The 14,733-nt window shown below is 26.8% G+C and overlaps 1 protein-coding gene across 8 annotated transcripts in view; it reads right to left on the reverse strand.

Moving 5' to 3' along the window:
• Window positions 1-6,359: 6,359 nt before the first annotated feature.
• The window catches only part of LOC111681413 (calcium uniporter protein, mitochondrial), a 126,843-nt gene continuing 118,469 nt past the window's right edge, over window positions 6,360-14,733 (reverse strand). For all 8 annotated transcript variants that reach the window (XM_046953070.1, XM_046953069.1, XM_046953066.1 and 5 more), the window contains 5 exons: window positions 8,741-8,972; window positions 8,565-8,670; window positions 8,314-8,415; window positions 7,720-7,923; window positions 6,360-7,657 (listed from right to left, as the gene is read on the reverse strand). In XM_046953070.1, coding sequence (XP_046809026.1) covers window positions 7,355-7,657; window positions 7,720-7,923; window positions 8,314-8,415; window positions 8,565-8,670; window positions 8,741-8,972 — 947 coding nt within the window. In that variant the 3' untranslated portion in view covers window positions 6,360-7,354. The remainder of the gene's footprint in view (window positions 7,658-7,719; window positions 7,924-8,313; window positions 8,416-8,564; window positions 8,671-8,740; window positions 8,973-14,733) is intronic.

The raw sequence follows: 14,733 nt of genomic DNA on the forward strand, positions 1-14,733 counted from the left end.
TCTTTTTTATTATTTATCATCATATTTTGCTTAAATTTTTAGCCAGGTATAAAAAATTATTTAATTAATTATAAAAAAAAACACAAGTTTAATTATTTAAGGATTAATACATATATATGTATGTATGTCTTGTATATAAGTTTTAATTAAGTTAAGGATTAAAGCACTTAAATGTTATGGAAAATTTTTTCAGGTTTTTGTATATTTTTATTTTTTTTTAATTTTGAAAATTTTATCTTTAGTTTTTTTTTCTAAGTTTTATTAATAATTAGTCGTTTAAATTCGTTAAAATCTAAATGTAATAATTCAGCAAATTAATTACTATGTTTAAGTATGTCTTTTTTAATTTAAGAATGGTATCGACTTTAGAGTTTAAACAAGAGTTTAAACAAGAGTTTAAAATATAAAGGAAATTAATTAATTGTTATAAAGGCAAATGTGCTTGAGTATGATGATCTGACGAAAGTACAAATCTTCAATGTGTCGAATCCCAAATACAAAAACCATAATGAAACAGTGTATAGGACTCAAAAATCCCATGACCCCAACATGGTTTGGGCACGAATCATGCTCAAAAGAAATAAGTTCGAAAAATAAGTACAAATAGAAGAAGAAGTACGGTATGGACGACCGGATTAAGATATTTAGAGCAACCGTAAAGGTACAGCAATACAGTTTCCCTATTATTGTCAGACTCTCCTTGAAATTATACCCAAATAATTTAGAATTCTATTATTGTAGATATTCCATCGCTCAAGAACACCGATTGGATCTAATGTTTCTGAACATTGAACGTTCAGTTCTTTCACAGATCGCTTAAGAATCCATCAATATTTCCAATATAATGAGCGAACAACATTTCTTATAAGAGATTTTACATCTGTTCAGATGTAAGATACAACTTTCCTTCAAATGGAACCTAATTATATGTCCACACCGATAACTAGACAATAGTCCATACTAAAGACTATAAACAAATGTGGTCCAGACTCTAGACTTGTCTGTAGTCTAAACTGTGCACTGTACTAAAGATCGTATAGACTAGTCTGTAGTCTATTCTATATTTGAGACTATAAAGTTCAGTCTATATTGAATCTAGATATAAGACAAAATACAACCCAGACAATAGTCCAGACTGAAGACTATTTCTAGACCTGATATAAGACAACTTTATAGTCCAAACTATATACTACACCATAGTATCTAGATTCCATATGGACTATAGTTCTGACAATACTAGTTTATATTTCATATTAAACTACTGTATAGACTATGGACTAGTCTGTATTCAAGATCATTGGCTAGATTATAGTCCAAACTATATTTCTGTATTTTAGATTATAATCCAGACTAAAGTTTAGACTATATATAATTCGATTTAAGACTATTTTATAGTTTAAACTAAAGACTAATTTAAAGTACAAACTATAGATTAGACCATAGAATCTAGACGATATAAGGTAGATCAGACTCAATACTAGTATATAGTCTAAGAATATAGACTAGACAGTGGTGCAGACTATAGACTAGACTATGAATAAAATAAACTTTGATATTGTGATTTAATTCTTTAAAAACATTCCATTGCAAAATTATCCATGATGCCCGTTATGCTTAGACTTTAGATGTCCTTTACGATTGTATCTGAATGCCAGTCAAATTTGTGATGAACTTTTGAACTGCCATGATGGAATTTATGAAAAACTTAAGATGTTTAAACGTCTGAATAAAATTAATTGGGTTTTAACTTTTGGAAGTAAGATGGAAATGAAGAAGTATTGCTTTTTCTATTACAGCTTATGATCCCTCGAATATGAAGTATAGACTCTAGTCGATGGACTACTCTTTAGTTAGTTTAATAGGAGGATGTTAATATATATTTCAAATCCAAAGAAATACACCTAGGACTCTATCGGGCCTGTTCTTAACCAGTGGGAATCAAAGCCATCAACCGGTCTACGAGACTAGACTTTAGTCTATACTTTTTTCGGTAAAGACTAAAGTCTTGTATATAATATTAAGTTTAGACATAATTGGGACTACATACTAACCTATAAAACAGGGTATAGAAAAAGTTACAGTCCACTTAATATTCCATAATATAATGACTAATTTTTCATGTCAAAATCGATCGTTGACTCCAAAGTCTTTATAATACAAATTGGATCTCCTTAGAAAAGATTATTTTTCACAAAGACGCACATTATTGTAAAGCACACAATATTCTCTTTTGGAGGAATCCAACCCACGAAGACGAGAAATTTGTTTTTAATTATTGATAATAATTTGCTGAATCATTAATTTTATTCTTTTTTAAAAGAAAATATTTTTAAATTTTATTCTATTTTTTTTTAATTTGGCCAAGAAATACTGTAGATTGTTTATAATGCTTTTTTTTAAACTTTGAATCAAATTTTATATATTTTACAAAAGGATATAATTTTTATTTTTTTTTTAATTTTTTTAAGGAGGACTAAAATAAATTTCGGTTTAAGATTATAGTTAATTATTAATTATAGTGTTAACAATAGTTTATTATTTATGCGCATTTTTTTCATAATATTTGTGTTTATCAATAAAATTTTTAAGATTTTTTTGAGCAATTTTTGTGTAAATAGTTTGTGATTTGTGTAGATTGTTGATCTTTGGTGCAGTTTTCATTTAAATTTTTTAAATTTAGTTTTTTTTTTTTTAAGTATAAATAGTAGAAATTTAATGCTTAATAATGTGTTGTATTACATACATGCGTTTGTTTTTTTTTTAAGGAAAAAATTTTAGTTTAAAAAAATAAAATATAAAATGTCATGATTTTTCTTTTAATTATTATGTAAGTAGTTAGTAAGTAAAGTAGCATATAAAATATTTAAAAGCTTTTTTTCTGTTTGTTTGATAAATTTTTTGTTATTATTTTAGTTTGCATTTTTTTACAATTTAATTAATTAATTTTCTTTACTAAGTTTTTAACTGTTAGTTTTATTATGTTTTAAGAAGTTTTAGCATTTGTTTTTTTTTTTAAATTTAATTCCTAAAAATTTTTTAGTTTACAAAAGAAATTTCTGTTATTTAAATTCCGGAAAATGTTCATTACTATTTTGTTTTAGTTTTTTAACACAACCTTTATTAAATTCTAAGCATACATATGGGGGATATTAGTTTAGTATTAGTTTGATAAGTTTAGTCTAGAAAAGATCCATTTAAAATGCAGATTTTACTGTATTTGGTTCAGAATTTGGTTTAAAAGCTTCTTTTTTTAATTAAAAACAAAATTAGTTAGTATAAATAGACTATACTATAAACTAGAGTTTAGGCTAGACTATAGTTTAAACAAAAGAGTACACTATAGATTAAACCATGGACTGGACTATAGAATAGACAATATAGAGTATAGATTAGAATGTAGACTAGACTTTTGAATTTCTTTCAATAAACATAATTTTTATAAAAAATAAAAATATTAAACTCAATTCTATACTCTAGACTAGATTATCTATCTACAGTCATGTATAGACTAGACAATACATTTGACTATAGACTAGACTATAGGCTAGACTATAGGCTAGACTATAGACTAGACTATAGACTAGACTATAGACTAGACTATAAACTAGATTGTAGACTAGTTTGTAGACTAGACTATAGACTACACTATAGACTAGACTATAGACTAGACTATAGACTAGACTATAGACTAGACTATAGACTAGACTATAGACTAGACTATAGACTAGACTATAGACTAGACTATAGACTAGACTATAGACTAGACTATAGACTAGACTATAGACTAGACTATAGACTAGACTATAGACTAGACTATAGACTAGACTATAGACTAGACTATTAACTAGACTATAGACTAGACTATTAACTAGACTATAGACTAGACTATTAACTAGACTATAGACTAGACTATTAACTAGACTATAGACTAGACTATAGACTTTACTACACTACAGAATAAACTTTAGACTAGATTGTATACTAGACTATAGATTAGGCTATAGACTAGACTATATATCAATAGACCACACTATAGATAAAACCATAGACTAGACAATAGCATAGACTAGAATATAGAATATACCATAGACTAAACCATAGACTATATTAGAGTAGTCTATATGCTAGACTATAACTATTTACTGGACTATTATAGACTTGTCTATAGACAAGTCTATAAACTAGACTATACCGTCTATACTAGACAATAGATTAGTCTATATGTTAGACTATATACTAGGCTGAAGTCTACACTGTTGTATTGTAATTCTACACTATAGAGTTTATACTAAAGAGTAGTATACAAATTAGACAATAGTTTAGACTATGTCATATACTAGATTATAGCTTAGTCTATAAGCTAGATTATGGATTAGACTAGATACAAGATTATAGATAAGACTATAGACTAGATAGTGTTAAATTTTATGTTATCAAAAATTTTTCTTTTGAAGACTAAACATTAAGATTGTTTATTGTTTTTTTTTTTTATAGAAATTTGGAAATATTCTACAAAAAGTTTATTTTAAGTTTTAGTTCAATGAACTTAAACAGTTTCTAATACAAATATGTACTTTTATACATTTGTAAGTATTAATTATAATTATGAATGAATGTATGATTATTTAATTAATGTTTTATGTTAATATTTTTCATAATTAATTTACGTTGTCATGAAACACAATATTTGCTCTTGGATGTTTTTTTGTTTTTTAATATTTTATTCAACTTGTCAGTTTTCTATGTACAAAAAAATATTAAATAAAATTAATCTTTTTTTTTTGTTCAATTACAAATGTTATTAATATGAGTTTAACTAACTACTTGTTTTTGGGGCTTTTTTCTCTATATATATAAAACAAACATTACTATTTTTTCTGGAAATAATTTAGTAAACTTACTAAATATATTTTCAAATTATGACTAATTGGTGCGAGTTTTTGTTTATTTATTTACACTATATGATTAATTTGTTTTTGTTTTATAAAATTATAAATATTTATGTAAAATATTAACAAAATAACAATACAATTAACAACAATATTAAATAAATTATTTGGAAAATATGAAATAGTTTGTATGCTTTAGATGCATGCAGTAGCTAAGTAGTAGGATTTGTTTGCGACATGTTACTTCATTAAGGGCGGGTTTCTTATTACTCAGTTAAACTAGGCTAACTTAATGTTAGATTAAACTCAGAACAAATTTAGCCGGAATTTAACCGATAATTGTGTTTTTTCAGTTATGTATCTAGGATCAATTACCTTAGTTAGTATTGCCAACTTTTCAGTCAAAAACATAAACAATGAACAGCTGTTTTTTGCAAATAATACTTTTGTAAAATGAAAAATTTTGGAAAAATGTTAAATAAACATTTAAAACAATAATAAATAAAACAAAAACAAATCGGAAAATTGCAATTTACTTAAAATATTAAGTTTTTGTTCTTTCGAAATCATTGTTTTATTGTTTTTGTTAATTGTGTTTTATCACTTATAACTTGAGTTTAATTGGCCAATAACATTTACTTAAACTAAGATAATAAGTAACGTTACTGTTAACTAAAAAAACACAAAATATATATTAAACTATGTTTAAACAAAGATTGTAGATTATCTTTATCTGAAAAATCCGCCCTAAGTAATGTTACTGTTTACTGAAAAACACAAAACATATATTAAACCAGGTTTAACCCAAGAATGAAGATTATATTTATCAGAAAAATCCGCCCTAAGTGGGGTCAATTTCACTTTATCGGAAACATCTGGTAAAGAGTTTTCAGTTAAATAAGAGTTGGATAAGAGTTTTCAGTTAAATATGTAATCAATCACAAGGTGTTAAAGAGTGATATTTAAGTTTCTATTAAACTGGAGCACCTACTAGTACCCATATTCTTATATTCCACACAATATTCTAATATCTTGAATTGTAAATATGAAAAAATTATAATTGTATTCAGGACCATACTCGATGTGTAGTAAAAAACATTCAAAAGGACTCCGATATAAAGTATATTTATTAAAATCAGAATATAATGAGTTTAAGCCTCAGTAAACTAAATTAAGCCTGTGTCCGATAGTTCTTTTCTGAGGGAAAACTTTAACAGCTGTCGCAGAGTTGACAATTTTAAGCCGTGCATTCCGGAGCAAAGATCCAATTGTTGCGTTTGTCTTCTATAATCGTTTATGTATACCAAAATGGAGTCGTTTAAAATACTCTTAACCAAGGCATTAGATTTCAAAATGAAACGGAATTTCACGACAGCAGTTCAAGATGAAATTGTACATGAAAGTGCATTATCAAAAATTCTTTTAAATTAAACTAAAAAATAAAAAAATTAAAACAAAAATAAATTTTAAATAAAAATTGAAATATTTATTATTAATTAAAATCAAACTTTAAACTCAATTATATTAAAAGTATAAGAAAATATGTTTTAATGAATTTGATTAGTTTATCAAATCGAATTAAATTAAATGCATAAAATAAATATATGAAGTACATAAAACACACAATTATTGTTTAATAAAAATAATTTAAGTATGAAAACATAATTAACTAAAAAAGAAATAAAATAAGTTTTAGTGTATTTTTATAATTTCTTTTTTTTTTAATATAATATACATTTATATTATTTTGCAAATATATTGTCAATATTTTTAAATTTAATTACAATTTAATTAAACAAACAGAAACAGTAAATAATAAAAAAGTTCATAATGGGGGAGAAATACAAACTTTGGAAACAAAACTGTATTTAATGAAAACTAATGAATTGTATTCGATATTTGAGGAATATGAAAAAAAAAAAAACAGTTCTTCACAATTACAAAAACTTGTGAGTGGTTGGGTCTAGTAATTGAAAACAATACAATGTTTTTTAATTTGATACTTTTTTGATGTCCTAGTTATGTACATAACTATAATATTAGTTTTCATATTTTTCGATTATTGTTTTTCCAACATGATTATATAAACTTTATTTTCAAAACTTTTTGTCAATGAAATTGTAAATTATTATTAGGCATAAGTAAACAATTCTCATATTTTCTAAATTAAAATAATTATGTACTTTTAGTACAAATTTTAAGTGATGTTTTTTGTTCATTCTTGTTATAAGACTAACACAGCATTTTCAAGTGAGATAAAATGAATTTTTAAATATAAGAACAAACAAACGAGACAAAAAAAAACTAAATTAACTTTAAAACAAACAAAAGTTGTAATAGAAAGTCCTTCAAGACCCATTAAACCTTTTTATCTTTCCTTGTATTATTTCTTATTTGATTTTTTTACACCTTTAGTAATAGTTAGCACATGATGAGATATTAAGGGACGTTTTCATATTTTATTTTTAATTTTTCGAATCTAGAAAGGGAATTTTAAATCCCGATTTTTTAACCGTATTTGGTGAGATTTCATTAGTTAATGCACTAGACGGTGGAACAGCATCGTAGGGTGGATTTTGTTGTGAACGATCAACATGTGGTGGCAGTTGCAAATTTAAAGGATCACGCAAACGACGTAAATCATATTCAATTTCAGCAATTTGACGTTTCAATTGATTGTAGCTTTCAACATCGAAATTCTTCTTTTTGGCACGTTTATACAGGGTAATGAGGTAATGGCGGTCTTTAACTTCGGGCATATTGTATTCCTGAAAAGGAAAAATAAAGCAATTATAACTATTAGAATTTCTTTCTTAAGAAGTTTACTTACAGTTTTTGTTATGCAGTAATAGGCATACATGGCCATTGCTGTGCCATAGGTAACAAAGTATGTAACTGGTTCCATAATATCCCAAGAATATTCCCACCATGTCAGTCTTGCTAAGATGCCAAATTGTACAGACATCAAACCTAAACCAACCCAGGTCATTATGTTCGTTTTACGATCGGCTTGTGCGCTTAATTCCGTTTTTTCCTGTAACCGAAATAAAAAGAAAATATGAAAAAGATACATACATACAAAAATAGATAGATAGATCGATAGATCGGTAGATCGATAGATGATAGATAGATAGATAGATAGATAGATAGATAGATAGATAGATAGATAGATAGATAGATAGATAGATAGATAGATAGATAGATAGATAGATAGATAGATAGATAGATAGATAGATAGATAGATAGATAGATAGATAGATAGATAGATAGATAGATAGGTAGATAGATAAATAGATAGAGAGATAGATAGGTAGATAGATAGATAGATAGATAGATAGATAGATAGATAGGTAGGTAGGTAGACATGTAGATAGATAGATAGATAGATAGATAGATAGAATTTTTTCTTCATTTCTAAACTTACCCTTTCTAAAGGTGCTATTTTATATTTTAAATCTTCTAATTTAGTTGTCAATTCTTGCTCCTTTTCTATGTGATATTCGCCAACATGTAAGGCTTCGTATAACTGTTAAGAAAGAGAAAAATATTATTTAAATGTTATTTTAAGAGACGGTTCTATATATATAAAACCTAAAATACAAAGTCTAAAATGATATTTTGTCTATTAAGTTGAACTTTATAGCCGGCTGTAATGTTCAAATTTTGTTAACATACCTGGGCTACTAATGCTTTAATGTCACCTATTTTACTAAGATCTTCAATCTTAATTTTTTCTCGCTGTGGAGGAACTACTTTATATTTTTGATCATTGATGTGTATCCTGCAAGGAGTGTTAAATGAAATCGATTTTCTAAATTCAATAAAAATTTTCAAATTTCTTATTCACTTACCAAAAAGGTTCATCCATTAAACTTTCTATATTACAAGTTGATGCTATTCTAACGCCACTATTATTCAGAATAGTCGCACGATCAATGCCTCGATCTTCTGTTTTTAACATTTCAATCAAATCGCCCACTCTGTGTGAGACAGGTTTCAAAGCAAAACGACATTTTTCATTTCTACTAGGAAGCGGTATGGTAAGATGGGGCAAACCGTGTATATATTCCACGGATACATCTCCTGTAAAGAAAAGAAAATAAAAAAATATCAGTATAATTTGGAAACCAATTAGTTGTTCTTTAGAAATAATAAAACAAAAAGAAATATGTATAAAAAACCATTTGTAACAAGGTCATTTATTTGGAAAAAATACTATCAACAGAGAGGAAAAAGTTAAAAATTATTCTTAATAATAATAATAATAACTTTCTAACTACTATCTATCTGTGTATAAATAATATTCACACATAGTTTTCAAACATTTTGTTTTTGTTTCTCTCTATTTTCTATTGAAATATATTCATGGAATAGAGTAAATACATAGTAGTAGTTTTCTTATTGTTTGCTGTTCTGTATTTCCTCCAGAAATTATTTTCATAAGTTCCAGTAGTTTTAAAAGGGATAAATTCCCTTTATTTATCTTTTTTTTGGATTATTTTTTCGCAAATAGCTATTAAAAACATTAATGGCTCTCAATTAATCCAGTGGGTAGCCAGTTGTCATTTTAGTGTCTCTCAGTAATGTCAAAAGAAGTAACTTTGAAAACTTAAAAAAAAACTATTTATATCCAGAAGTAATCTATGACATAGTTAGTCATTGGTAAGCATTAAGTAAAAATCATGTTTGAAATTATCTTCTTTTTGAACTGCAGGGATATTTGGTTGTCCATCGGTATGGGTAACCATGTGTCCGTGTGTGTTTGTTAACAAGAATTTTGAATTTCAAACAAATAAATAACTTTGGTTGTTATTAAACGTTTATATGTATACTACTAAAAGTTTTGTGTTTTTGAGTTCAGACACATACTAACGATTCAACTGACTGACTATGTTTTGCACTATTCAAAATGTTTGAACAAACGTATCATTTTATACAGAATAACTACTAGCACATTTATTAACAACTACTCATGGATGCATTGTAGTTGAACAATTTCAATCGTATATAAATACATATACATATGTATGTATATATGTTTAATTAAGGTATATAATGCGAGAAGAGTGTTATATCTAAAAATTTAAGATTTTGATCTAAATCACAATTTCTAGGAAGCAAAAGTTTTCAGACCGAATGTGACCCAAAAAATATTCTACATATGTTTAATAAATATTCGATATATGATACTTAATGAAAATTAGTTATAGAATTCGAATTACCAGAGAAGTATTTATCCTTATCAAATATCCAATGGTTTTGTTGTAGTTGTGTTAGATACATATACATATTTTTATATAAATATATATAAACAAATTATTATAAAACAAGCTAAGAAAATCCAAATTGAAGAACTTAAAAGTATTTCCTTCACATGAAGAGTCATCCTAATCAAAAACCCATATACCACAATTACCTCAAAATACAGCATTTTACAAACAAAGAATTTCAATTTAAAGGCATTGAATCAAAGAGTAAAACTTTAATTTTGCACTTACTTATGCTGAAGTTAGAAAACAAAGGTAAAGAAAAACTTTTATGAATATTCAAAGCACTATGAAGGCAAAAGCCTTCGATCGACCGAGTAATCCATCTATCTATCTATCTATCTATCTATCTATCTATCTATCTATCTATCTATCTATCTATCTATCTATCTATCTATCTATCTATCTATCTATCTATCTATCTATCTATCTATCTATCTATCTATCTATCTATCTATCTATCTATCTATCTATCTATCTATCTATCTATCTATCTATCTATCTATCTATCTATCTATCTATCTATCTATCTATCTATCTATCTATCTATCTATCTATCTATCTATCTATTAAAAAAATTCTCTGTTTTAAAACTTTATTGGTATGCCATAAGACATCTCCTGCACGTATCATTTAAAATGACCTGCACTTGTAAAAATCCAAAAGACAAAATTGTCGTTCAACATTTCTATGTGTTTGTATCCTATGATTATCATTCGAACATATAGAATTTTTTTAAATAAGATTTAAAAAAAATTATTAAAAATATAAAAGAAAAGGAGATCAACAACTTGATGATTAATTAGAGCGCATCAGTTCAATTTAAGCGATAAATTAAACTACGCGTACTTATTTAAGATACTCGTGTGCGATTAATAGAAACAAATATACAGAAGTGTTTTGAAAATGTCTTACTTGTGTGAGAGATTTTTAGGTTTAAAACATAATGTTTTATAGAATATTAACCATTAAACGGGATATACGATTATAATAGAATAACAGACTAAAAGTGAGATAAAATATTAAACACACAAGCAAGATGTTATACAATTAGTAAACTTTTTTAAAAAATATAAAGAATTAAAAGAAAAAAAATCGTTATTTTCTTTAAAACCTAGAACATTTTTAAATTTTTTTGTAAAATTTTTATTATTTTACAACCACTGTGCATCTAATAAAAACTGCATTGAAAAACAGATAATTTTTACAATGTTCGTGTTAAGACTGTTACGCTGTCATCAGGCGTATCGAAATAAATCGGTCAAAAACATAAAAACAACAATATAGTTTTTTTTCTTTAATCTTAAAAACAAAAAACAAATAATAACTCAAACATACATTAAAAAAACTATAGAGAATTTAGCTTAAACAAAATTAATATGAAAATATAAATTATAAAAATAAGAAAATTTAAAAATTTATAATAAATTTTCACTCGTTTAAAAAGAAATATGAAAACATAAAATAAGAAGAACTTGATATGGGAGGTACTGCACTAAATGTGAAAAATAATTGAATTTAATTTAATTTGTATAATGAAACTGATCTTTATCGATATTATGGTGAGTTAAAAGTAAATTTATTGCCACTGGGAGTAAAAGATAATTTTTATAGAATTAAATACTAATTTAAACATTCCAGGGTAAGGATTCAATTTTAAAGTTTTAAAGACCATTACCACAAGTAAAAGGAAATGTTTGAATCTACAGATTTGAACTGTAGATGCATTTCTGGACTTTTCACATAGTCAAACAGAGTGTGTGTCAAAAATAAGTTGATCTCTTAATCTCACAAACAACAAGAGAGAGAGAGAGAGAGCGGACAAAATATTGAAAGGAAGCTGATAATCTGTAGAGTTAAAAACAAACACACAAAGAGTGTGAGAAAGCTCGGACTCGTGATGCAATATCGTATAAAAACTCTTTAGAAAGAAGTGGTTGAAAACTTTTGTTTTACCGACTTTAGTCTAGACTTTGGTCTATTTGTTTAGATCGATGCAGAAATCTCTTTCTGAGATACTGTTTGCTGCAAAACACTGTTTCGTGTATAAAGCATTAACCGGAAAATCACGCTAGATGCTATCAGTCCATTTCGCGGAAAAGTTTGAAAACTATACATAACAGTCTATGGACAATAATTCCTACAATTTTTGCAATGAATATGTTAAAACCGCTCAAGTCCAAAATTTTTGAGTTTATTAAAGATAAGGATTACGCTAACCCGGAACAAAGATGAACGCATGTAAAGCCCAGTCAATCTGACGGATCGATAACGAATCATAATATCGAAAAACGTCCAGATAATGACAAAGCTCAGACCCATGTTACAATATCGTTTAAACACTCTTTAGAAAGAAGTGGTTGAAAAGTTTTGTCTCACCGATTTATAGTCTAGACTTTGGACTATTTATTTAGATCGATGGAGAATTATCTTTCTGAGATGCGCTTGGCTACAACACACTGTATTCTAAGGGATGTTATAACCGAAATAAAAACGCTCATAAGATATTTGGGTGTAAGTTTATTCTGGGCAAGTCCAAGGTTTTTAAGTGGTCCTACCCATCATTCCCTTATTATGGGATTCTCTAGCCCACCTTACTCTGAATGGTTCTGTATTCTTCAGTTTGAGTCTTCTTTGAGTTCCCATGCAGCAAGTAAATTTATTCTTTCATTTGCCGATTATTCTCGTATTCTCTGGTCTCCTATTGATCAAGAATTTAGTACAGAAAGAGTATTCGGTAAGGGTTAGTGTGGACGATAGAGTCTTATTTCCATAGTTGCATTATTGAGTTTAAACCATCATTAGCTTTAACTCTGCATACTTTACGAACTTCTTTTCTAATGCAAGTCTTTGGTATTTCTTCAAAACAGTTATTCAATATTGCAATTACTTTACTGAAGATATCTCGAAGAAGATATTGTAAAGTTGACGGAATGAACTTTCATATGTCATAACATGTATTGGCGCTTTTATATCGTCTTTAAAATGACGTTTTTACAAATTGGTTTCGACTCTGCGCAGTAAAGAATAAGAACAATATACTTTACGAGCTGTCTACTCTTCGACCATTAATTTTTTAAGATTTAGGTGAAGATATCTCAAAGAATATAGATTTTCAGATGTTAATACTTTATTTTAAAGTTGACAGAATGAACATGTTGTATGACAGATGACATACAACATTTGTAAATTAAGTTGTATTGGCGCTTTTATAGCGTCTCTAAAATGGAGTTTTTTCAAATTTCAGGACAAGATATCTCAAATCCCAGTATGAAGAAAATTTGTGGTCATATCTAAGTATAACTTGGAGTTTGGGTTTAAAATTTGCCGGCCTGTGTAATTTATGTTTCCAATGCGATATTATTAGTTTATATTGATGACGTGTTCTCTTGGTCTTGTTGGCCTATAAGATCCTATTATGAATGCTCAATAGGGGCACTCACCCAAGTAACTTGTACGCTGAACTTTCTGTAGTAGTGTTATGTTATAATTTGTATCCAAGGTGTAACATAACACCACAACAGAATCAGTTTATGAAAATGTTAGTTAGAATTGATTCAATAGTTGGACTTGAAGCCCATTTATATTTATTTAATTAAAAATAAGTCCTTGTTAAAAAACTTTTTATTTAAACATAAAGTACAAAGAGCTGATAATCTATTTTGAAAACTTTTAGTAATGACAACTTAATGTTATATACTTACCACAACTAAAGTTTGACCATAAATATTTATTTTCTAAGGTTTTCTTTGTCAATATAACCTTTAATTGTTGGGCCATTGTTTTTGTGTTTTTTTAAGTTAAAAATGTTAAGCTTTAATACATAGACTGAGTACTGCACTTGATACTGTTTCACTATTCTCACCTACCGATGCAACAGTATTTGTTTGAACGAACAATATAAAGTTTTGACTTTGAAATATGAAAAACAAAAAATGTTTCAAATTTTCTTTAATTACTTTTAAACGTATTTCGCATGTAAGACAAGTGAATGGTGGCTGAAACGTTTATAAGACGGTTGGCTGATTGGTGGGCTGTTTGACTGAGTTGCTTTAATAAAACTTCTTTGATTAAGACAAAAAAAAAAAAAAAAAAAAAAAAAAACTGGGAATGTGGGTAACTAGTTAATGGGTATTAACATTAGACTGAAACCAATACAAAGAGAAATGTACTTTTTTTTGTTTGAGTATTTGTTGTAAACATTTAAGTGTTAGTTACTAAGGAGTAATTAATATTTTCATGCATTTTGATTTTTTGGGATTTAAGAAACTACAATAAAATAAAGAAAATATTTTGCTTGTTATTTCTTTTGTTTTTTTTATTATTTTATGTTTTTCTTTTTTTTATAGAAAATAAAGCACACATGTTTAAACATACAGTATTATTTTAAAAAATTAAAAGAAAAAATTTTATTTTATTTTCAGTTAACTTTCTGATTTTCGCGTTTAAAGACGTTTTTTTTCAACCAAACAACTTCCAGTGTTTTGACTTCGTTACAAATTCCGGTTTAAATTTTAAGAAAACGGCTTAAAATAAGCAATAAAATATTTTAAAACAACAAAATACAATTAAATAAT

The sequence above is a fragment of the Lucilia cuprina genome, chromosome 5 (assembly GCF_022045245.1).
Source record: "Lucilia cuprina isolate Lc7/37 chromosome 5, ASM2204524v1, whole genome shotgun sequence".
Lineage (NCBI taxonomy): Eukaryota > Metazoa > Arthropoda > Insecta > Diptera > Calliphoridae > Lucilia > Lucilia cuprina.